The 22,960-nt window shown below is 44.2% G+C and overlaps 1 protein-coding gene across 3 annotated transcripts in view; it reads right to left on the minus strand.

The window, feature by feature from the left end:
* The window catches only part of thbs2a (thrombospondin 2a), a 35,847-nt gene extending 16,348 nt beyond the window's left edge, over positions 1-19,499 (minus strand). For all 3 annotated transcript variants that reach the window (XR_003797880.1, XM_018766217.2, XM_018766215.2), the window contains exons 1-18: positions 19,143-19,499; positions 18,632-18,703; positions 17,412-17,965; positions 16,486-16,570; positions 12,485-12,684; positions 9,893-10,033; positions 9,638-9,731; positions 7,536-7,706; positions 5,725-5,901; positions 5,255-5,428; positions 4,963-5,090; positions 4,521-4,673; positions 3,122-3,340; positions 2,649-2,756; positions 2,107-2,266; positions 1,846-1,964; positions 1,380-1,614; positions 889-1,116 (exon numbers count right to left, since the gene is read on the minus strand). Coding sequence is in view for 2 of the 3 variants with exons in the window: in XM_018766217.2 (XP_018621733.1) it covers positions 889-1,116; positions 1,380-1,614; positions 1,846-1,964; positions 2,107-2,266; positions 2,649-2,756; positions 3,122-3,340; positions 4,521-4,673; positions 4,963-5,090; positions 5,255-5,428; positions 5,725-5,901; positions 7,536-7,706; positions 9,638-9,731; positions 9,893-10,033; positions 12,485-12,684; positions 16,486-16,570; positions 17,412-17,965; positions 18,632-18,698 (3,013 nt within the window). In the remaining variant the exon portion in view is untranslated. The remainder of the gene's footprint in view (positions 1-888; positions 1,117-1,379; positions 1,615-1,845; positions 1,965-2,106; positions 2,267-2,648; positions 2,757-3,121; positions 3,341-4,520; positions 4,674-4,962; positions 5,091-5,254; positions 5,429-5,724; positions 5,902-7,535; positions 7,707-9,637; positions 9,732-9,892; positions 10,034-12,484; positions 12,685-16,485; positions 16,571-17,411; positions 17,966-18,631; positions 18,704-19,142) is intronic.
* Positions 19,500-22,960: the final 3,461 nt, after the last annotated feature.

Consider the following 22,960-nt stretch of genomic DNA (forward strand, 5'->3'; position numbering starts at 1 on the left):
TAGATTATTTCTTAATTTAAATTTATCCGATGCTTTTCTCCAAAGCCACTTACAATGTTCAGCTGTTTACCCATTCATACAACTGGGTAATTTTACTGGAGCAATTTACGGTAAGTACTTTGCTCAAGGGTACTACAGCTGGAAGTGAGACTCAAACCTGCAACCTTTGGGTCCAAAGGTAGCAACATCGCTAACCTGTAAACTAACTGCCCCTGTAATTTAATTACAATAATTTAATTTCTTCTTAATGTGTGTGTAGAAGACCAGAGCCTGGCCACACCCTAAATCTGTCTGCATCTAAGTGTCTCTTCCTGCTTATGTAATGAACACATTGTATTTTCTATGAGATGTATGTTTCTCTGAAGAAAAGAATCTGCTAAATTAATACATGTAAATGTAATTAAATTGGGCACCAAGTGCACGCCTTTTAAGGATAATATAAAAGTTACCTTATAAAATTGTGTCAATTTTTTGTACTCGCTGACTCAAGTTCTGTGTTCTCTGGATAATACTTTGTGCAGTCAAAAGGGCTACTTTCATTTTAGTATTGATTCACAGTTTTGGTTGCGACAAATGATAATTATGGAGATGTAAGAAAACCCACTGGATGTAAAGCAATGACTGCCCGTTGCCTGGACGCTGCCTAAAACAGGCACGTCGCAATGTATCGGTGCCGCTGTCTCATTCGTGTTAATGCGAGATGACGAGCTACTAACAGCTTTTCTTTTTTAAACTAAAGACAGTTTCTTTGTTGCTGTCTTTGGCGTACATTTTTTTTTCCCCATTATTTTTAGGATTATATGAACATTTTGACAGCATGCTTTGTATTACCTCATGTGATCACTTATGTCCTGTAAGCATTGCAAATTATGAGTGTCAGGCTCTTACCCACAGCAATGCCAGGGTCAGAGTTGGCAGTCTGCACAAGCTCTTTGCCCTGGTGCCGGACCACCCAGTTAGGGTCAATCTGTGCGGTGCCCTTGGGATCCAGGTGGACCATCTGGAACTTGCGGAAGTCTGTGATGCTGATCTCACTGTTCTCCGGGCACACGTCCAGAAAGTCAGGGATATTGTCATTGTCAAAGTCATCCTTGCAGGCATCACCACGTCCATCTCCTGTGGAGCAGAACCAGAAGCCAGACATGTCAGAAACCAGAAGAATGTTAGACATGTCAGCTGGTAGTGTAGTGGTTAGAGCTGCTGCCTTTGTATCCAAAGGCTGTATGTAGGTTTAGTCCCCACCAAATGACTAACAGGTAAGGTACTTACCGTAAAATTCATATGAACTTGTAGCATATTATGTAGCCAGAATAAAACATGAATAAATAAACCTCTGAGGTCATGCAAGATTGATAATGTATACTGTGGGTCTTCCTTACCATCAGAGTCAAGTTGATCTTTGTTGGGCACGAGTCGGCAGTTGTCCTTGTCATCTGGTACACCATCGTTGTCATCGTCATGATCACACGCGTCCCCTTTCCCATCTTTGTCGTGGTCTGCCTGGTTGGCATTGGGAATGTATGGGCAATTGTCCAGGTTGTTCTGGTGGCCGTCTTCATCAATGTCCTGGCTGTTGTCACATTCGTCGCCTACGAGGTCGTTGTCTGTGTCAGCCTGTGCAAGAGTTGTTCATTGAAAACATGAAACAGATCTATATGCTCTGTGGACCAGAAACAGCAGAAGATCAGTCAGCCACCCAGTTATTGCACATCCAGTTAAAACTTATGTCTTCAGTATGTGGAACACAAAATATCTTGTAAAGCTTCTGATTCTTGGATATTTTGCAGTCAGCACTTTGTACAGTACTTGTGGCGTGGCTCTGGGGACCATTAAAACCTCTCTCACCTGGTCAGGGTTGTGCATCAATGGGCAGTTATCACACTGGTCTCCCACACCATCCTGATCAGTGTCCTTCTGATCAGTGTTGTACACATAAGGGCAGTTGTCATCCTCATTCAGAATCTCTGCAGTGAACACAGAACATGAGAAGCTTTGTGGGTCTTATCAGGGATCAACAAATGTAAAAAAAAAAAAAAAAACATATATAAACATGGACAGCGCAGCATCTAGACATGTAATTTGTTTTGACTTAAGAGATTCGTGTACCATCTCCGTCGATGTCAACCGAGCAAGCGTCTCCCTCCCCGTTATGGTCTGTGTCGATTTGGGATGGGTTGTGCTCATAGGGGCAGTTGTCACAGCGATCTCCTACTTGGTCTTTGTCATAATCATACTGACGGGGGTTGTACAGTAGGGCGCAGTTGTCCTGGACAAATAAAATCAAAAGGCAAAAAATATTTCACAGTCATTCCCTTTCTGTGAGTTCTGAGTTAGATATGACATTTTTCCTAGAAATTTCAGATAAATGTTCTATCTACAAAATGTAACACTTTTTATGTGAAAGCAATGGAAAAGAAATTAAGAGAGTTTACAAAAGTGTTGAGTTCAAAATTGGGTGTTCTATAGCTCTACGACCATGAATCATTCTGGAATACCACGGTGTTGTTAAGCCCAACTGAGCAATGTGTTACTAATGCAGTCCTTTGGTCCTTTGACCAGTGGCAAGGCAATTGCCATTCTAAGAACACTTTCAAATATAGTGTGTATCACATACAGTATTCGTCATTGTTAAAGAAATGAACTCCCACCATCTCATCATCGATGCCATCGTTGTCGTCATCCTTGTCACAAGCATCCCCTTGGCCATCTTTGTCAAAGTCTTCTTGCCCAGAGTTTGGGAGGCTGGGGCAGTTGTCCTACATTATTGTAAAACAATGTAACAGTGTATTAGTAAACCCACATTTTTTTTTCTGTCTACTTCTGTTTTTTAAATATTGAGACGACTCATACAAGTTCCTCTAACTTTCAGTATTCTACTGAAATTAATGTGTCTGCAGTATAGTGGGTTATCAGGTCATCAGAGTCAGGGTAAATCCAGGAATATTATTTTTTTAAATCAGACAAACATTGTTATACTGCATAATGTAACTTTTTCTCCTTGTCATAGACTAATGTGCACTTTCAATAACATAAACAGTACATATTTATAATGTGGATGCTGGTATCTCAGTCATAAGCGCCTATCTCTCCAAAACGTGTTGAAACCGAAAGCTGCTGATACCTTCTTGCAGTGGTAGGTGGCGTTGGCCCCGCACACCAAGTTCTGATTGGGCCAGCCGTCCAGATCCGAGTCTTCCCCACAGATGATGCCATCACCCGCATAGCCGATCTTGCACTCGCACTTGTACATGGGGTTGCTAAAGTGGTTGAGGTAGACACATTCGGCATGCTTGTGGCAGTTGTGGGTATTGTCCTTGCAGGGGTTCTCTGGTTCACACACCTGTGATGGAGACCCCAAGAGAGAGGGTGAGCCAGGTACACTTGGAGCTGCTGTCTTCTAACAAAGAGTGCCTACTAAGCTTTCTGTCATGTAGATCTTAATACGGTTCCATCTTTCATCATAATTAATTGAACTCAAAGATCTTCTTAAGCACAAAAAATTAAATCCAAAAAACAGAATATTGTCAGTCAACTGTGTCTTTAACAAACACATAATAATACTTTCCCAGTAAGATCCTATAAATCATATCGTATGGGTTATTCTCGAACCACAGTTTTTCTTTTTTACAGCTTTTTAAACTTTTTCCACATTGCAAAAGATGATGTTTGGAAGCCTTTGGAGATTACTCGTGTGCAGCGGGAATGAAGCCAGCCTCAACACCCTTTGATGGTGAGAAACGGCACGCGGACACTTACAGCAATCTACAGCAGCATCTGTGGTCGGCGGTTCTGCATAGAGCATGGATCCAGTCATAGGATCAGATGCCTTTTGGCAAGACAGATCCCAGACGTGGGTGTAAATTAGGACTCAACAGCCACGCGCAGTAGCCAAATGCAGACAAATGACTCAGAGCTGTCATGAAGTTAAACTCAGAACGTGACAATGACTGAGAGAGATGTAATCAACGCTGCACGTTTAACAAGATCGAGAGGTCTCCAAGGGGTTCCACTTACTAATTAGCTGATGACCTCTTAGTGTTGGGTTTAGATGTAAATTAAACTATAATCTTGAAATACATGCAAAATCTGTTTAGAGAAACCTTAGAATGTTTACAGCAATCTCAGAATTTGATTTTTTACACATGGATCCATCTGTTAACACTTTGATACCTCCTATGCTGAGGTTCTCTGCGATTCAGTACAGGACGAATGGTACCACCACAGAAGAGATAATTAATCTGGTGCTCCATAAAAAAATTGAGTTTGCGAGGCCTGCTTCTTGTGCTCTGTTCAAGGTGAATCGTTTTTGTGACTGATGCCTAACAGGCTTAATCACACTATGTATAGCAGGGAAACGGAGAATCGCGCAGTGGTTTCTGGGCTGCAGCATTCTGACTTGTAAAGCCTTGTGACTTCGCAATACAATTTCAAATAGATTGCAGCAGCATTGTTCTGTTTTGTTGTAAGATCTGTTTCCATCAACAATATCACAGCAGGAGAAGACTTAACGAATGACAGACCTGCTTGTTCTTCCTGGCTGCCTCCACACCCATGCCAAAGGGCTGGTTGCCTTTGTATCTTGGGGGACAAGGCAGACAGTGGAATCCTGGGTTTGTGTTGACACATCGCTGTGATCCATGAACTCTGAAGCACACATCTGAGATCATCTCACACTATGGAATGGGAGACAAAGAAAAGGAATGGGCTCTAAATGAGGTTTAAAAGCATTTTTGTTTTATTGTCTTCAATTTAACTCGGTGGATAAAATGCTATTGTGTAACATTTCTTGGATCTTATTCGTCTTGGTCTTGGACTTTTTCCATTGATTATGGACTTTCCAGTGACTATGACCTCTCCTAAAATAGATGATTCCTGAACTGAAATAACTTTTGTAACTCTTTCAGTACTAAGGGTGTGTCCTTATACTGTTGGCACGTGGCACACACATCTTTGCAGGTGTACCTCATTCACGTCCTCACAGAACGTCCCATTTCCACGGAAACCCACGGGGCAGGGTCCACACTCCCAGGAGCCATCAGGGGAACTGTTGCACACCACTCCACCGAAACATGGGTTTGAGAGGCAGCCGTCTGTCAAGAGCGTAAAACAGTAAGTCACTAAGAACTTTGCATCAAGTTAAATTTTGTAATTGAGAGCAAGCACTTGCATAAGTTGTGTGAATTCTCCAGAATTATTAACACGGGTAACTTTGTTCAACCCTTTAAGTGTTTTCACTGTCCGATCCTGAACCCACCGACAGGGCAGTCCTGTTGGTTGCAGGCCTCAATATCTGTCGCCTCGCCCTGGCACTTCCTGCCACCGTATTGGGGCCGGGGGCTGTTGCAGACATGGGTGCGGCTCCGGACTCCCCCGCCGCATGTAGCTGAGCAGACCGCCCAAGGAGACCAGGGTCCCCAGCCACCGTCAACTGTAGGCAAGTAGACATGTTTGCAGGGCTTTCAAGAGTACATCATAAACTTGATTGACACAAAACCGTTCAGTAAAGATTCCCATATAAGGACCAGCTCTTCCAGCTGGGACTCAGTGATTTGTGTTTGATTTACTGTTTACGTGAGAGAATAACTATGAGTAATATGGGCATTTTCAGGACAGTGATTCATGTGCTACCATCCGGTCTTCCATCTGCTTGTTGGGTACTATTAGTGAAACAAGATGTCACAAGCTGTGTCTTCCTGTGTGTCCTCTCCAGAACACCGCACTCACCGGAACAGGGCTTGGCTTCGCACCGCTGCGTCTCTCTCCCACTGCCCTCACAGTCCTTGCCGCCCAGCTGTGGGACAGGGGCATTGCAGTGGCGAATTCTGGTGATCTGGCCCTCTCCACATGTCACTGAGCAGGATGACCATGGTGACCACAAGCTCCACCCACCATCCTGACGGACTGTAGCAGAGACAAATAACAAAGTCGGGAGTCAAACCTGTACTCCCAGATGGTCCTTGGGTGTTACAACCCCTGAGTAGAGTACTCGAACATGAGATGCTTCTGTAAAACAATCAACTGTGTAAATGAATCAAATATCCAATTAAATAGTGTGGAAGGTATTTGATACCTTCCATTCACTAACCAACAAAGGAGACTATTTCTTACATCTACAGCACGGTTCATGTTCACCCAAATCTTGCGCAACTTATTCTTTGGGATAACAAGACAACAGCAAATTATGGAAGGACGCAGATTTAACTGCATCACCCTGCTGCCCTTTGCGATAATCCTCTCTGTTGAGGCAAAGTGTGTCTCTGTCAGGAGGTAGGAAGTATGGAATTGACAGAGCACCTGAACAGAATTTTTGAAAATTCAAATCATCTTTGCACTTCACTCTCCTATATTGTCTCCCGAGCTCAGCACTCGCGTGAGCCGAGAGACTAAAGCCAGAGGGAGACAACGAGCCGGAGGGGGATCCACTTTTCTTCAGCAGGAAAATTTGTGGAAATGAGTTTGAGAATGCATAACACAGGCTCGCTGCTTAGCGACGACCAGCTGTACATCATCATGGCATAATTAATCTGAGTGGAGGAGGAGAAGAAGGAATAGAATGGAGCATGCGATCTATAATGCTCTTGCACATGCAAGCAAAAAAAAATATTGTTTGTTGAAAAATGGTTTTTGGACATCAAATTATTTTAGCCTGGGAGACAGATGTATTTCAGATACCATACTATTCCAGACGTGGAACAATCTCTAAGCCGAAAAAGTAGGCCAGCCATAAGTTAATAAAACCTTGCCACTGGTTGTTTCAACAAGTTCTTCTGTTTCTGCCAATTGTAATGCATGTTTTCCCAATAGATTTTACTTTACTGTGTGTTGAGGGTGGCCTCAGTATCCTCTTCTGTAAAAATGTGGCGTAAGGTGGAGTTTAACCCTAAACAGATTTAGGACTGAATAAAGTTTGTCCCAGGTTTTATCCACTGAAGTCCTGGCCCATCCATCTCCAAGGAGAAGTGGGTGTGAACAAGGTTCTGCCCTAAAGTTCATCATCCCAGAGAGACCTTAACATTTTCATAACTCCAAGACTTGGCCTGTGAAAAGCCTGCAAGCAATCTGTCAGCTGCTTTTCTGGCTTCCATATACACACTGCTTTTTCATTTCTGTCATCTCCAGTTTTGACAGCTTTTTGCAATTATGTGTCATAACCATTACTCTAAGCACACACACACACAACTGGACACACTCAAGCTACATATTGCAACATCAGTGTCATTCTGTCCAAAAAATGATATATTCCCGCATTCCTCATTTAGACAAGGAAGCCTTCTGGGAATCGACATGGCTTTGTATTTGTTTTATAGCGGATCGGTCTATGATCTAATCTGGGCTGCTGCATAGTTTTAATGAAAAATAGGCAGCAGTGTGTCATCTGTGTGTGCTAAGCGATCATATGATATGTGTTTTGCTTCTGGCCTTTAATTGCAAGAGTTTGGATTTTTTTTAATTGCTTTCTTTTGCATCAGTCTCTCGAACAGGGAAGCTTGGCACTTCTGATGACCCCTTGATGTCATATCAATGCACCCACTTACTGCGTCTGTCGCATTTTCCCAGGCTGCACTTGCGTGTCTGGATGGAGGGTCCGACACAGGGGTTGTTGGTGGCATCACAGGACCGGCCTCTCTGTTGTGTTCCTGTCCCGCAGGTGACGGTGCATTCTGTCCACTCAGACCATGGTGACCAGCCATCATCACTGTCATTTGCTGCTGACAGATAGAACAAAGTTGATGGCATAGTCTTTTACATACAATGCACACAGTGGTCAGTCGTGAAATATTGGTAAGCCATACCAGCAAGGATTGAAAAAAAAAATTCTCAGAAAAACAAATTTATTTAAATAAACAACACAGTGTAATATAATGTGACATATGCTGATGTTCTTTCCAGTCTTGATTGGCCCTTGAATGGAGGAGTAGCATAATTTAGATGAAGGTCTTGGAACAATGAAGTAACCAGTGCAAAGCTGAAATAATTATAGCTGCGGTAGGCTGGGGCCTGGCTACACCCATTCCCCATCCAAACTTAGAGTCGCACCTGGAACAGACTGAAAAGAAATGAGCAGAAGCCGAGGTGTGTCCATCTGGACAAAAATGAAACGAGGGGTGGCAAATTGGAGAGAAATGGGACAATGTCAGGTTACACTGAGGCTCTGCCCTCTGAACTTTGTCACTGCTGAAAGGATGTTTGAGTACTGAGTTTAAGGAACATACCAAGATGTGCTTGACTCCATGTTGCTGTGCAGAATTACATTTACCTGATGCTTTACTCCAAAGTGACTCCCAGTGTTAAGGTCACAATTACTCACCAATTTATACAGCTGGCTATTTATGGTAAGTAGCTTGCTTAAGGGTACTACAGCCAGAGGTTGTGATCAAACCTGAGGCCTTTGGACCCAAATGCAGCAGCTCTACCACTACGCTACCAGCTGTCCACTAGATTCTTAATAGATATTTATTATTTTCTAGTCTTTATACTGGGATACCATTTCTGTTTTCTCTGCATAGCTGGTCTTTGGTACTTCCGTATGTTCACGTATGGGGAGGAGAGCTAAAGGTCCATGTAAGTCCACCCACCTTCATTCCCCACCCGGCCATTCCCTGAAGTTGGCACCCATCCACACACACACACACACACACACATTTTCAGAACCGCTTGTCCCATACGGGGTCGCGGGGAACCGGAGCCTACCCGGCAACACAGGGTGTAAGGCCAGAGGGGGAGGGGACACACCCAGGACGGGACGCCAGTCCGTCACAAGGCACCCCAAGTGGGACTCGAACCCCAGACCCACTGGAAAGCAGGATTTGGTCCTACCCACTGCACCACCGTGCCCCCCTACAGCACCCATCCACTTTACTTATATTTTCCACCTCACGTTACACCACTAACATTTACTCATTTTAATGATTGAAAAACTCATTAACCAGAGTGTATGAACAATTTCTACGCAATCCAGCGAGCCCAAGTCTGGCACACTAGTACCAGTAAATACACGTGGTAGCATGCAAACTGTTGTTAACCCAATTTAGGCTTGTCCTTCAAGTGTTTCTGCCCCATTTTCTCTTCCTTGTTGTTAAGGTGCTTTAAAAGCTTGAGGAGGAAAACAAGCAAGTCAAAATTCTTTGGAAGGCAGGATTTTACATGATGTCACCATCTCTCAGCTCACAGCGACCGCTTCAAAGACTGGCAGAATGAACGAGTAGGGGTTAACCAAGAGGGTTTAGCTTACCAATAAAAATGTGTGGTTCACCCTTAAAGGCAAACAGGCTTCATAACAATAACTGTTCTCTATTATTAAAACTGTATAAAGTAGGCGATTTGCTTAAATGCTGGTTTATGGTTGTTTTTATGGGCCTTACAGTTCATATCTAAAAAGAGCCAAAGCTCACCCTTAATTAACTAGATGACAAGAGCATAAAGAATGGGTGTGTGTCCTTCCTGGGAGAGAGAGATGGCATGTCTTTATTGTACATCCAGAACCTCTTCCCAGAACATGTGCATGCATTTTGCAAACAGCTATTTTGCTATGAAAGTGAAGTTTTTAAATCCATGAGTTCCACCTCAGAGTGATGACTCAGAATGACTCATTCATCCAGCAACTTTCTGAAAGCGGATGAGCCGCTGCACTACTCACGCAGGCACACGGGACAGCATTCGCCATCAATGAAGGAAGGACTGGCGCAGGCGACTGCTGGACAAGTGATCTGGCGGCACACAATCTTCGACTCCTGTCGAATGAAAAAAGCAGTTGCTTGACATGGCTCACACTTACTCCATCCATAATTCTGCCTTAGTGTTGCGCGCTGCACTGTAACCCTTCCTACCGCACCCTGACCCAACCCTCACCTGAACCTTCTTTCACCCTTCCTCCTCTCTGACCCTGACTCACCTGGCAGGTGCACTTGGTACAGCTGTCCACAATCCAGTCCTCCTTGTCTTCAAACAGCCGTCCATCCTGCCAGCACATATGCTTCTCTTTGGAGTTCTTGATCTTTCCCAGGGTCTCCCGCATGATTGTGTTCTCCTCTGTCTAGAAACAAATGCACAATCACACGTTCACGGTCACTCACTGCATAGTCAGGTTGAAAAGCTTCCCGATGACTTCAGGACCTCACTACAACATTAAAAGAGCATACATAAAGCCTCTCGTGAGATGCATTTAATTTATAAGGCTATAATAAAGTCATCACAAGATGGGCCGGTAGGGTAACGCCAACAGATCACTCGCAGTGATTCGGACTGAGCTGTGAGCTCTGCTGCCGAGGCAGTTGGAAAGCAGCCTTTCAAAACCTAGTGTGATTTGCACACTTTAACCTTTAACAGCCCTGGAGAACAGAGTATCTTTGGCTGCAGATCTGAACTCAAGGGAGCAGCTGAGAAAGGCAATGCCAAATTCCTCAACTTTGATTCTGTGTATGTGCGTATGGGCTTGTCTGCGTGAACGCATGTATCTGTGCGTCTGAGCTTGGACTCTAGAAGTTAGCGAGGACATGGGTCTGTATGCAGTTTGCAAAACTTCAGGCTTATGTGTTTGTATGTAGCTGAGATTTGGCATATTTGCATGTATGCCTGGGATCATTAATATGTCTGTGTGTCTCTATAAGGTACGCTGGCATTCATAAAATGTCACACAGTCTGTACGAACGTGAGAGTGTGTGTGAGACTTGTGTGTGTCTGACTGTGTTTGCGTGTATAATCTACAGTACAAAAAATATGAATTACTGAAAGTAATGTGTTTAGTCCTTTGCAGAAAGAGGATGTAGAAAAGCACAGCGAGTAGCGCTGCTGTCTCACAGCACCTGGGTGGTACGAGAGGACGTGGGTTCGATCACCGCTCAGTCTGTGTGGAGTTTGATTGTTCTCCCTGTGTCTGGGTGAGTTTCCTCCGGGTGCTCTGGTTTCCTCCCACACTCCAAAGACATGCTATTCAGGTTCACCCATAGTGTGTGAGTGACAGAGAGAGTGTGTGTTCCACTGATGTATGGATGAGTGACCCAGTGTAAGTAGCGTATCTAGCTGTGTAAGTCACCACGGTGAATAAGGTGTGTGGGCTGATAGTAACACTACATAGAGTTCATTGGAAGTTGCTTTGGAGAAAACTGCCTGCTAAATAAATGTAAAAGCAGTGTCTATGTTTATACATGGGTATGTGCTCACCTGTAGGTGTTTGTGTGTGTGTCTGTATGTACGTGCGGAAGGGTGCTTGCACACGTTGAACATGGGTAGGGAGACACCAGGCAGCCTGGACGAGCCTTCGGGACCCAGCCAATGCAGTCCTTTTCCCAGAGCCAATGCCCAGACTTCCGTGCTGCTCCTGGGCTCCCGGAGGAAGCACGGGACTGTTTAAACTGTGCCAGAAGCCCTGCTATTCCAATCCACTGCCAAGGCAGCACTTCCTACCTCTGCAAAATGAGCCATAAAACCACCAAGGAAAAACAAGAAAGTGCCAGAGGCGTCAGCTGGTACCTGCCTGCCCGTCGTAGGTGGGTGAGAGCTGCACAGATACCGAGCTCCGACTGCAGCCTTTCTGTCAGAATGTCACTTAATTTTTCTTCATTGTTGCACAGAGTCGGGAAACACTGGCACGAATTCCGAGGAAGCAACATCCGTCAACACGATCGCAACGGCTTTCGGCGAACCCTGTGTTTGCTATGCGACCGTGATCCGCTGCGCTCGCACACACCGTACCATTTAGCTGTAAGAGGTTCAACTGTCTTCCAAAACGTTGTTGAGCCAATTACTCAAAACCGGAGGCTCCCTTTGTTTTTGTCTCTTTGTCGCCACCAACTGAGATTTGTAAAAACAAATTAATTGCCCCTTGAGGTAAAAAGAAAAAGCTGCAAGTCTTCTGCTGTGATTGTGAAGTTTTAACGAATCTCAGTTTTTCAAAACGGTCAAACTTCTGCCCGTTTTCCATCCCAGTTTGGATGCTGTTGTATTTGGTTAGACACTGAAAACAGTAATGACCAGTAAAACTCACTCACTCACTCTCACACACGGTCTGAAGCCTCTTGTCCTACGTGGGGTCGCAGCAAGCCGGAGCCTAACCCAGCAACGCCAGTCCGTCACGAGGCACCCCAAGCTGGCCTCGAACCCCAGACGCACCAGAGAACGGGCCCCGGCCAAAACTGCTGCGCCGCTGTGCCGCCGCGCCACCACACCCCCCACCCAGTAAAACTCCTGATGGTCCATTTAGACTAATTTACCTTGCACCTAAACTAAGTTAGCTTTCTGAGCTCTTATGTGATCGCGTCACTTTCTCCATCATTTTTATGTTTTGCATATTTCCGGTTGATGTCGTAACAGACCGAGTGGACCATTTACATAATGGCACTGTGCTGGATCGAAATCCAATAAACACCAGCAAGTCAGTCTGACACCCCTTGAATATGTTTCTCATGCCGGAGTTTTGAAATATGAGATGTTTAAAATATTGTCGTTTCTGAAGTTTTAGGAAAGTCACGGGCTTCGGAACACTTACCACTTTCTGCAGCCCGTCAATGAGGTTGCCCACGACAACTCTGAGCCCCTTCAGCTCCTGGAACATGCTGCTGAGCTCTTCGCAGGAGCGCTCGCAGGTCTCCGTCCCTGCTTCCTCCACTTTCTGTCCAATGAAGTTGGTTGTGATTGCAGGGCTGACGTCCACCGCCTCCATATTCTCAATCACAGTATTGGTGTCCTCTGCGGGTCGCGGAGGAAGAGAAATTAAGAGGAACGGCGCAGGAATGAAACACAAAAGGCACACGTAGATACACGCGGTGCAAAAGTTGAGGTGGCTAAGGGGGATGAAGACTTCGCGGAGAAAAACGGATGCGAAACTCTGCTGGAAAAAAGCCAGCATCTCATGGGCATTAGTGCTGATTGACCGCTCCGCTGCTGCACAGATGTCGATGCGACACACACGGCCGCAGGAACAGAGCTCCATTGAACATTTGCGCTCCGGAGTTCGCCGACCTTTAAGAACTACTCCCCTGAGAAAGGCCGCAAGCCAACGGCGGCTTCGGCGCTATGCGGGAGAACATCAGAGGGAGCTGGCACGGACGGAGACGTGGTACATTTCTTTTTCCTCTATGTGGAAAGTAAGGAGAAAAACAGCTGGGGGGCTCTCGGAAGAGCAAGAAAACTGCGCCGATGTAGTAAATCTCTGTAAACTTCGAGAAGCGAAAGAATGTCAGAGTCCTGGAGGAAACCAGATTAGGTTGTGCCATCAGCCTGTGGGAGTCTTGCTTAACAAGACACATGCCAAACTCAGGCTGTCTGGAAGGATTTAAGAGCGGATTGTCACGCTGTACGACGACCTTTCGCAGGAAAAAAAAAAAAAGAAAAAAAAAACTTCTGAAGCGATTTTTGAACACTGCTGTCAAGTATAAAGGGTACAAACAAACCAACAACAGATACCTTGGCAAAAAAAAAATACTTCAGTGGTTTCAATCAGTCTCAAAGTGTAAACAAGGTTGTTCAGTTATGGTCCCGGACGATTCTCCAGCTCTTCTTACACCGCTGAGAGCTCAAGAAGCGAGTATAAGTGGTTCAGTGAAGACAGTAAGTTGAATCAGGTGGTTGAGCGCCCATCTGGAACACAAACCTCTTAAATTCAGTCATCCGGGACCATACCTGTACAGCTCCAGTAAAAAGCACTCTGTTTCTTGAGCGCTTAATAGTAGGTCGTTTGAACAAAGGCCCATATGTGTAAATTAACTCCCACGATAACCACGATTCGTGAGCGAGTGCGCGCTTGCGGTTGCCCTGTCACTGATCGGCGTACTCTGTGTGCCTCCCAGCCTTGCGTCCGCTGATTCCGGGATAGGAGCCGGACCGCCGTGACCCTGACCGCGATAAGCGGTTAAGCGAAAGTTGCCTAACCACGATTCCTTTTCCGTGAAGTCACATTATGAAATCATGGGGATCTGTGCAGCTCTAGAACAGCCAGCAGGTTCATCCGAGTTGAACGTCTATGAGAATACTACCAGGTTCCTGGCTCATTAGCAGGCTGGACTTGGCAGTCACTTTCCCCGTTTTTGGCAGCGCGGTGTTTAAAGATGAGGGATGTCCTTATCTGCTGGCTTCCGTTTCAGGAGGCGGGGTAGAGAAGTTCAAGAGGGTCTCAGACAAATGCAATGTCCCATTTCCCATTCATGCATCTACTAATGTGGGATCCTGATTTGGAACAGGATGTCTGGGAGCGATGGGTGACCCATCTGTCCAAACACTTTCCATGTGGACTGTGGTCCTTAATCACAGTCCCAGTTACTGTCTCAGGAAACAAAGGCTATCTCGCCATAAAATGGGCACAGAACCAGTATTTACAAATGAGCTGAAAGTGTCATCTGTTTAACTTCATGTACAAAAGCATTGGTTCGCACACTTTCCTTAACCGCTTGTTCTTGTCAGGGTCATGGCTGTCCAGAACCTATCCTGGAATAACAGGGAACAAGACTAGAACGGGATGCCAGTCCTTCACAGAGTAAACACACACTATAGGCAATTTAGAGTCACCGGTTCACTTGAAGCACACATCTTTGGACTGCAGCAGGAAACCAGAGCATCCGAAGGAAACACATACAGACACAGGGAGAACAAGCAAGCTCCACACGGACTGAGCTGGATTTGAACCTACACCCAAACAACCCAGGCAGTGTGAAACAACAGTACCACCCTTTTCCATACACTAGGTGCATATTCTATATATGCTCATTGTGTACCACATGTTTGGACAGCATTCAAATACACAGCTGTGCCCGGCTGCCCTGTGAAAGATGTCCTTAAACGATATGCAAGAAATGGGTTAAGTCTAAATAAAGGAGTCTTTCTTACTCCAAAATGCCTGATGAGGACCACTTTTTTTGCCTTGCTACTCATTTCAGTGGACTAGACTCATTTTCTCCTTCTGTGCACGCGTGTTTGTGTGAGCTTGTGTTTGGGACACAGTTGCTGACATTTAAACTTGAGACTGGATCTTATTAAATGCTGGTTAAACCCCATCCCATGTGGCACTGCTGTTTTTGTGATGAAGAAAACTTTGGGCTGGCACCAAGGATATTGGATATGGCCTGCAGGACAGCTTAGTAATTTTTCCCCAGCTTATGGGATCCAGGCAGCTGGAACTGTACGCGCCTTTCAGACCTATACAGCCACTATGTAAACGACAGTTCCTTCAGGACGAAAAACGTAAAACACGAGAAAAAGCCTTTGCAGCTTTGCAAAAGTGTACCGCGACGTCGGCCAACGACCCAAAGACGCTGACTGCAAGGTGCCGCGTATTAAAAGAAAAAAGATTATAAAACTTGGTATAACCTGGCTGTCTGTGACTGCTGCATGTGGCATGTACTGCCTATGTAACTGTCGAACCAGACCGCTACGCTCTTATGCATCTGCCCACCTGGTGGTCCCCACGCACGAAAGGTAAAGCACGGAAGTTCTGGCTCCGTTGTGGTGGAACGACCTCCCCCTCTCACTCAGAACTGCTGAATCCCTGTCCACATTCAAAAAGGGTCTTAAAACTCACCTCTTCCAGGCTCACTTCGCCCATCATCTCTTAAGTTCACGTGAGGTGCAAATGTTCATGCACCATAACTTTAAGATGAGCAAATAACTTTGTGTGAGTGTGAGTGCGAGCGTGCGTTAACGTAGGTGAGGGGACCGGTTCGGCAGCAGCCGCACTTCTGCTTTTCTTTTCGGTCAAGATGAATGGGAGCAAACGCTGCCAATACAAATAAAATGTAAACATCTGCATCTCCTTCACCATTTGTGAACACTGGTTGACCTCGCTCACACCACATTCCCAAAAACATGAGGTCATACAGTAAGATATTTCCACATAAAAATTCACAGATCTTCTGACCTACTTTCAGCAAAAACACATTCGCTCAGCAAATTCATGATACGTTTCTGCGCGAGCATCAATGCTTTCTGGTGTATTTATTGTGGCGCATCCAGATGATAACTTCACGCAAACCGCTGAACTTTTCCAAAATCACTTAGATGATCGTTACGGAGTCCTCGGGAAAACTCCTTATTTCGGAGATGAAAATCAGTTTTTAAATTGAACACAGAAAACAATGCAATTCGGAGATGGATTATTCATTGGCAATATACCACCAATTTTACTTCTGCTTTAAGACTGCTTTGCCTACTGTGAACTAAAACTACAGGTACGCGCAAAACACACACTGTTCCAAAAGTCTTCCGACAGGATTTTCAGATGCCTTGTAAATTTATGAGAGAAGCATCATCTATGCACCACAAAGTCACCAGGCCTGCAAGGGTTCGAAACGGAGGCCACACATGTCGTCCTTTGAAAAAGTCGATAGGAGGAGTATATTCTGGGTTCCGTTGGAAAACATTTTAGGGTTTTGTCCTTTATCTACATGTGACCATGGTGTTTTTTTCATAGCAGACAATTTATCTAGATGCTGACTTTCTTATGCATCCGACTTGTATCGCTTTGAAGCTGCTTCCGAATCTCCTGCTTCCAGATCTTACCTGGCTTGGTGATCTCACAGCCTTTACTCCTCAGGATGTCCTCCACGGGAGTGTCGAAGATGAAACGTACATTCTGCAGCAAACCCTGTTAGAAAAAGTTTTGCCATTACACGCATACGTGTTACACCTGCTTCGTTAACCATCACACTGATGATTGTAAAGTTTTACTAAATACCATCGGCTAATGCTGTATATATTACTCTACACGTCAAAGGGTTGAGTGACTACGAAACACACACATGTCCAGTCTAATTTCTTTGAATGCCACTTGGAGACAATTACTCTTGTACTTGTGAATTGAGCACGTGTGGTCTTCGCTAATTACTGGTTTAGGATAAACCAACAAGGATTGTGAGCGAGGCGCTACCTATAAAATTCTTCTAAAATTAGATGCCCCCAGCTCCTTGGAAAACCTTAATTATGATTCAGGGCAACTCAGGCAATGGAGGGTGACTTTTTACTTTTCTTATTTTTAACAAAGAGCTCCTACCCGCACTGTGCTCCACGACGAATTAAATAGGGTAGGAAGGAGAACTCGTGCTCGGATACCGACAGAAGAAACTGCGAGTACTAAAACCAAGCAGCGGCAATGCTTTGTTCATTCACGTCTGACCTCAAAGGGACCATGGGCCATTTGGATCCAAGAAATTATCCACTGCCTTCTCTTCGAGGACACAGATATAAGCTTGCAGTAGCGCAGCAGTATACACTAATACTGTAGTCATATTTTCCAGGGGTGAGGGTACAACGTCTGGCACATAGGAGAAACGTGGCACAAGATTAAATTCATTACAAAATATGTTTCCTTTCTTTAATCACATTCACTGCCAGCTACTCCGTTTTTTTGCCTTCACCTCCAAGATCTTTGGCTGTTTTTTGCAGCGGTGTGGATTTTGGCAGTCTCTCTGCTCTGACCCGTGACTTACCCGGAAGTGGTTTTCTCGGATGGATCCCTTGGCTATGAACATCTGGCCACCGTCACCGTGCAGCTGCTCGTGGAAGGGTTCATCCAGGGCAAAACTGTCGACCAGGCTGCAGCCCAGATATAGGTTGGCATTCTCACCGTGCACCTGCAGGGTGATGTTCTTCCACTGGGAGTCAGCCACATCCACGTCCTCAAAGGACACCACATTTTGGGAGCCGTCTGTCCAGTAGATCAGGTCCAGGGTGTTGGCACGCCCATTAGACACAATCTCGAACTGGCGTTTGCCATCAGACCCCTCCAGGCCGAGCAGGGTACCCCGCGAGCCACGGTCCTGACGCACGGTTGCAGTGAACACAAAGCCTTCATTGCTCCTGATGAGGCCCAGAATGTGCTTCAGCATCGACGGGCCGACCGGGGGCAGGTGGTCAAAGCGGATGAAGCGGTAGGCGGGGGTACCGGGATCCTGACCTCTGAACAACTTGGCACCCAAAGTCTTTCGTGTGATGTGACTGATTTCAAACAGGTCAAAAGTGGTCTGCTCTTCCAGTTCACCCTCTGGAAAATTGACATCAGCAGCAACACACAGAAAACGTGATAATTTTTCAGGCACGAAGACCTGCTGTACCAGTGAAAGGGGGACGTTTCAAAACATGATCAAGTATTTATAGCTGAGCTCTTACATTACGTTTAAATTTCTTCATTCAGCAGACGCTTTTCTCCAAAGCGATGCACATCTCACAGAAAAATACAATGGCTGCATTACCCTCGTGATATGTACTGGGAACTATTATACGCGATCAAGTTTATCGGAAGTTCCGATGTCTTTTGTGCAAGTTTCACTGTAATCTCATGTATGGCTTTCACTGCATTTACATTTATTCGTTTAGCTGACACTTTTTCTTTTTCCAACTGACAATGTTCATCTACCTGAAGTCGATAATTTAGATCATTTAAGGTAGTAGGTAATTTTACTGAGCAATTTAGGGTAAGTGCCTTGCTCAAGGGTACTATAGGTGGGATCTGAGAACTTTGGGTCCAACGGCAGCGGCTCTAACCGCTACGTCACCAGCTGCCCCCAGCTGCTCTTAACAAATGAATCCTTTTAAACCATGAAAATGGTGACGATAGGCACCGCTCTGTCTCGCGAGGATACAGGGGACGTAATCTAGTCTTGCCTGTAACTGTCCAGGTAACGAGTGCTTGGGAGGGAGGCATTCTTACCTTGAGCCAGGGAAGAAGCGCATATAAATAACATTGAGACCAGACAGAAACTTCTCCTTGGAATCATAGTTCCTTCAAGGACAGAAGGATAGTCACTGTCAACGACTGCAAGTTCTACCACAGAGCAGATTCTACCAGACACTATTTTACTGAGAAGCAAACCCAAAAGTACATCTTCCTTAGTGGGAAGGTTGGCAAGAAAAGGCTCCTGACAGAATATTTAGGGAAAGTCTTTTTAATACAACTGCAGCATAAAACACATTTTAAACAGTTGCATTTTCAGATAGTATCAGATATCTGACTCTTTACATTTGCTGATGATACACATATATAAGTAAAAAAAAAAAATCACCCTCAGTCACATTCTACTTTCAGCGCTGTGCTGTTGCTTCCATATTTTCCCTGTTTATCTGCTTAAAAACCTGCCAGGGCATCCATCAAAAGAGACTGACACAAACACACTTCCAAGCACGACTTTTATATCTAAAGGCTCATATCTTAAAATACTTACCTGCTAAAAAGTGCAATCCTAGGGGGAGGGAAGAAAAAAAATCTGAAAATATATCTTAAATATCCAACGGGTGAACAGAAAAAACGCACTGATATGTTTTTCTTCAGAGAGAGAGAAAAAAAAAGTCGCACTTAGTTTAAAAACTGAAATGTATAAATAAATAAGAAAATCAAAAATGCGCCGGTGCGTAAAAAGGAACGTCCGCCGAGCCCAGCAGCAGATCCACGGAGTTGGGACGTGAAGCGCCTGTGTCTCAGTCTCCTTATTACCGTGGACTTTCCAGCTGTCAATCTTGCCCAAGAACCAGAGCTCTGGGTGTGGAGTTAAGGCGAAATTACATAATACTCCCATTCGATCGCGCAATTTGCAATATATACCTGTGCGCCGGTCTCAGCTCCGCCTCCTCCTCCTCCTCCTCCTCCAGGTCCTTCCTCCTCCTACGGGTCCCTCCTCCGGGACCACCCTGACCACCACCTTCTGTTCCAGCTGCTGGAGATCCCCCCCCCCCCGTGGAAGAGAGTGTGACGGGATGGAGACGGGAGGAGAAGGACAAACGGGAGGAGAAGGAGCGCACAGAGAAAGCAGCGGTTAGTCTGTCCCGAAAGAGCGCACTGAGGGTCTCGGTGAGCTCTAGACTTAGTCTAGAGTCTAGGTGGAGGTGGACATCACCTTGTTAGAGTAACATCCAGAAAAAGTCGACCGACACTGCTAGGTTTTGCATAAAAAAAAAAAACAGCAGTCAAGACATGATTGATTGAGCAAAGATGAGCATTATGATGACTGATTTTATCATAATTTATATTTTAAGTGGTGGAAGGTGTGGTGATAGCATTTGTGTGTGTGTGTGTGATTAAACAAATAAGGTAGTCCTACTTTTTAAGACGGATGAGGATTTAAAGTGGTTAAAACTGAAACAGCAGTTACAGGATATTATTATAAGTTTATTCCTATGTTTACTGTTGTAAAAAAAGCGCTGAACGTGAAATAGAGAGAGGGCTTTAACAAAAACTGGAAAGATGTATTTTATATTCCTCAGGCAAGAATTATGACACCGAGCGTTCGAGAATATATCAGAGCAAAGTGTCGGGAAAAAATAGGAGAAACAGTAATTATATATTAGGAATGTAATGGTAGCCCCATATTAGATGATTTTTGATTATTATGGGTCATTTTCAGCTGCGCATCTCAGCGTGTCTGTCATACTCATAGTCTACAGAAACCCAAAACTTATCCGTTTACATAAAATATTACAGCTTCACCATAAATGGGGGTGTTGCGTAGATAATAATACGTTCCATAAATGAGAACGAAATTAGATTTTTGTTTTTTGGTCGATGGCTCTGAAGTTCTGAAAAGTGCACGTCGTTGGCAACCGGCATCATCCGCCAGTCTGGAAAGAATTAGATTTTTTTTGTGTGTCCGGACTCCTACTTTGGTGTCAGAAAAGCACAGCTTGTATATTCACGAGTGGAATCGCACATTCTTGTGGATTTGAGGCAGCAAGAATGTCAAACAACGAGGCGCTTCCAGGGGATGGAGACGCGTCACCTGGACGCAGCTGCCGGCCGTGCGTTTTTACGCGTCTGGAGTTGCGCACCGTCTCTCATCCAAACGCGCAGTCAGCAAAATGAAAGTGGTACATAATACTAATCGGAAAGAACGGCACAAGTGCAGGACATCTAGCTGAGGAACGTCTGTATGATTGTGTCGGGTTCATGTCATTCTTACAATTTATGGCCTTATGGCTATAATAATCCGATATCCAGCTTCTCATCTGTCATTTTGACGGCATGACTTCCACAAATTTGTGGCTCGACATTAACTTCATACTTGCATATTTTTGCAGTTTGCATTCTGAAGACGTTGAGTATCCAGGGTCCGTTCCCCCCCCCCCCCCAAAAAAACACGGTAATTTCGGTTCATTTCACTGGTTTTAAGGATCAGTGTACACAAACCGAGATCTGTCTCAAAGCTGCCAGCTTTGCATGGAGTACGAGCCCTGTCTTTGCTAAACCTTCTCGAAAATGTCGAAGAAACATTGCAGTGTGTCTCTTAAAAACGGCCAGATTTAAATCACAATGGAGGTAAATAACCGTAACAGAGATAAAAGCTGAACATGAAAACAAAACAAAATAATATTTCATTACAGATTTTCATGGAGTCCAAAGGAACATGACATGAATCATTTGAAATAAGATGAGGGATTAAAGTATGAAGACATAAAAAACCCATATGTGTTCTGACTCACTTTTGCTTTAGCCAGTTGTTTTGGACTTTTGTGTTATAACTGGGAAAGAAGCCCATCAGAAGCTGTAACAGTAGAAGACTTTCACCAGTGTTTCTAAATTTTCAATTAGTGACAACATTTCCCGCTGAGAAAAATAGCTCCCCTCCCTTTTTCCATCCCTGTTGTGCATCATATTTTAGTAGGGACATAAAGGGGACAAAGACAAGTTTGCTCAAGGGGAAAGAAAGAGGAAAATCAGGGGGGCGGGGGAAAATATCCCAGCGCTAAATTCGTATAAAGTGCTCTATTTTCTAATTTAATTAATTTAGTGTAACTCGTGGAAGAACGCCTGGAACGAAGCAGACCTTCGCTCAGCAACAACAAACAGAGTCGTCTCTTCCAGCATCATTTGATCAGTAGTTGGTTTTCTGAGCCAGCTAACCCTCAGCATGCTGGCCTTAAGTCCTCGTTCTGAATGAACACACGTCAAAAATTGTGCTTGTTCTGTAGAGCGTTGTACATACACAACACATACGTATTACACTTAAAAAGTCATATGTGATAAAAATTTATATGTAAAACATATGCGATTTTTTTTTTTGTTTGTTTAAGACTTAATTCTGTTTTTAGATTCACATAAATAGTGCATCCGTAAAGCTAAACCTTGGAAATACTGCGAAATGGAACTGGACAAAGTTTGCTTTTTTAGTTTATGTTTCGCGAAATTGTTCATCGTCGTTGATTACACTGTACCAGAAATACCAAAGTCACAGTAAATTCAGCCTGGCAGCAAAGACGTTGGTTTTATAAAATAGCCAAAAGTCCAGTCAGCTGAAGTGGTGGGAGCTGAGCGACAAATAAACAAAAATGTCTTTTTTGGTTATACAAACATCTGGTAGAAGTTCAATTATTTATGTGTTGCCAATCCAGAGTCATGGTCTGACTTCTTTATACAGATATGTTTCTACGTCATGCAGTTGTAAGTTGAGAACTCACAAATTCCATTAGCTAAAACCAAATATTAAACATTCGGTTCCAGAGCCACTCATACTTGAGTAATGCGACGAATATATGCCGAGCAGGTAAACCAATGCAATAATATTTTCAAATAATATTTTTTTTTTTAAATCCTGCTCATGCAGATTTGATGAACTAACCAAACAGTGGAAGGCAATAAGTATACAGAAACTATGAAGAGACCGAGTGCCTAAGAACACAATTATCATCTCTGTTTTATTACCGAATTGTCAGAAACAGCTTGATTGTGCGTTACGAATTCCAGCAGGAGGTATATTATATACTGTACAACTAGGTGATGTAAAATTTTACATTTAAAACAAAAAATAAGAAAGAAATAAGATCCTGCAGACATTAATGGTAGAAAAGGTACCTAATACCACTTAGCCCTTACTAATATTTCCTCAGTAAAGGCTAATTAATTAAAAGTTTAACTTTAAGGAAAAGAAGCACAGATGACTTCTTACATCATATTCATGAAGGTGCCTTCCATAATGTGACAATGGTAGCATTTAGTTTACCTTTACTTTTCCATCTAATTTAAAATGTTTTGATACATGACAAATATCATATG

Source organism: Scleropages formosus, chromosome 8 (genome assembly GCF_900964775.1).
Source record: "Scleropages formosus chromosome 8, fSclFor1.1, whole genome shotgun sequence".
NCBI lineage: Eukaryota > Metazoa > Chordata > Actinopteri > Osteoglossiformes > Osteoglossidae > Scleropages > Scleropages formosus.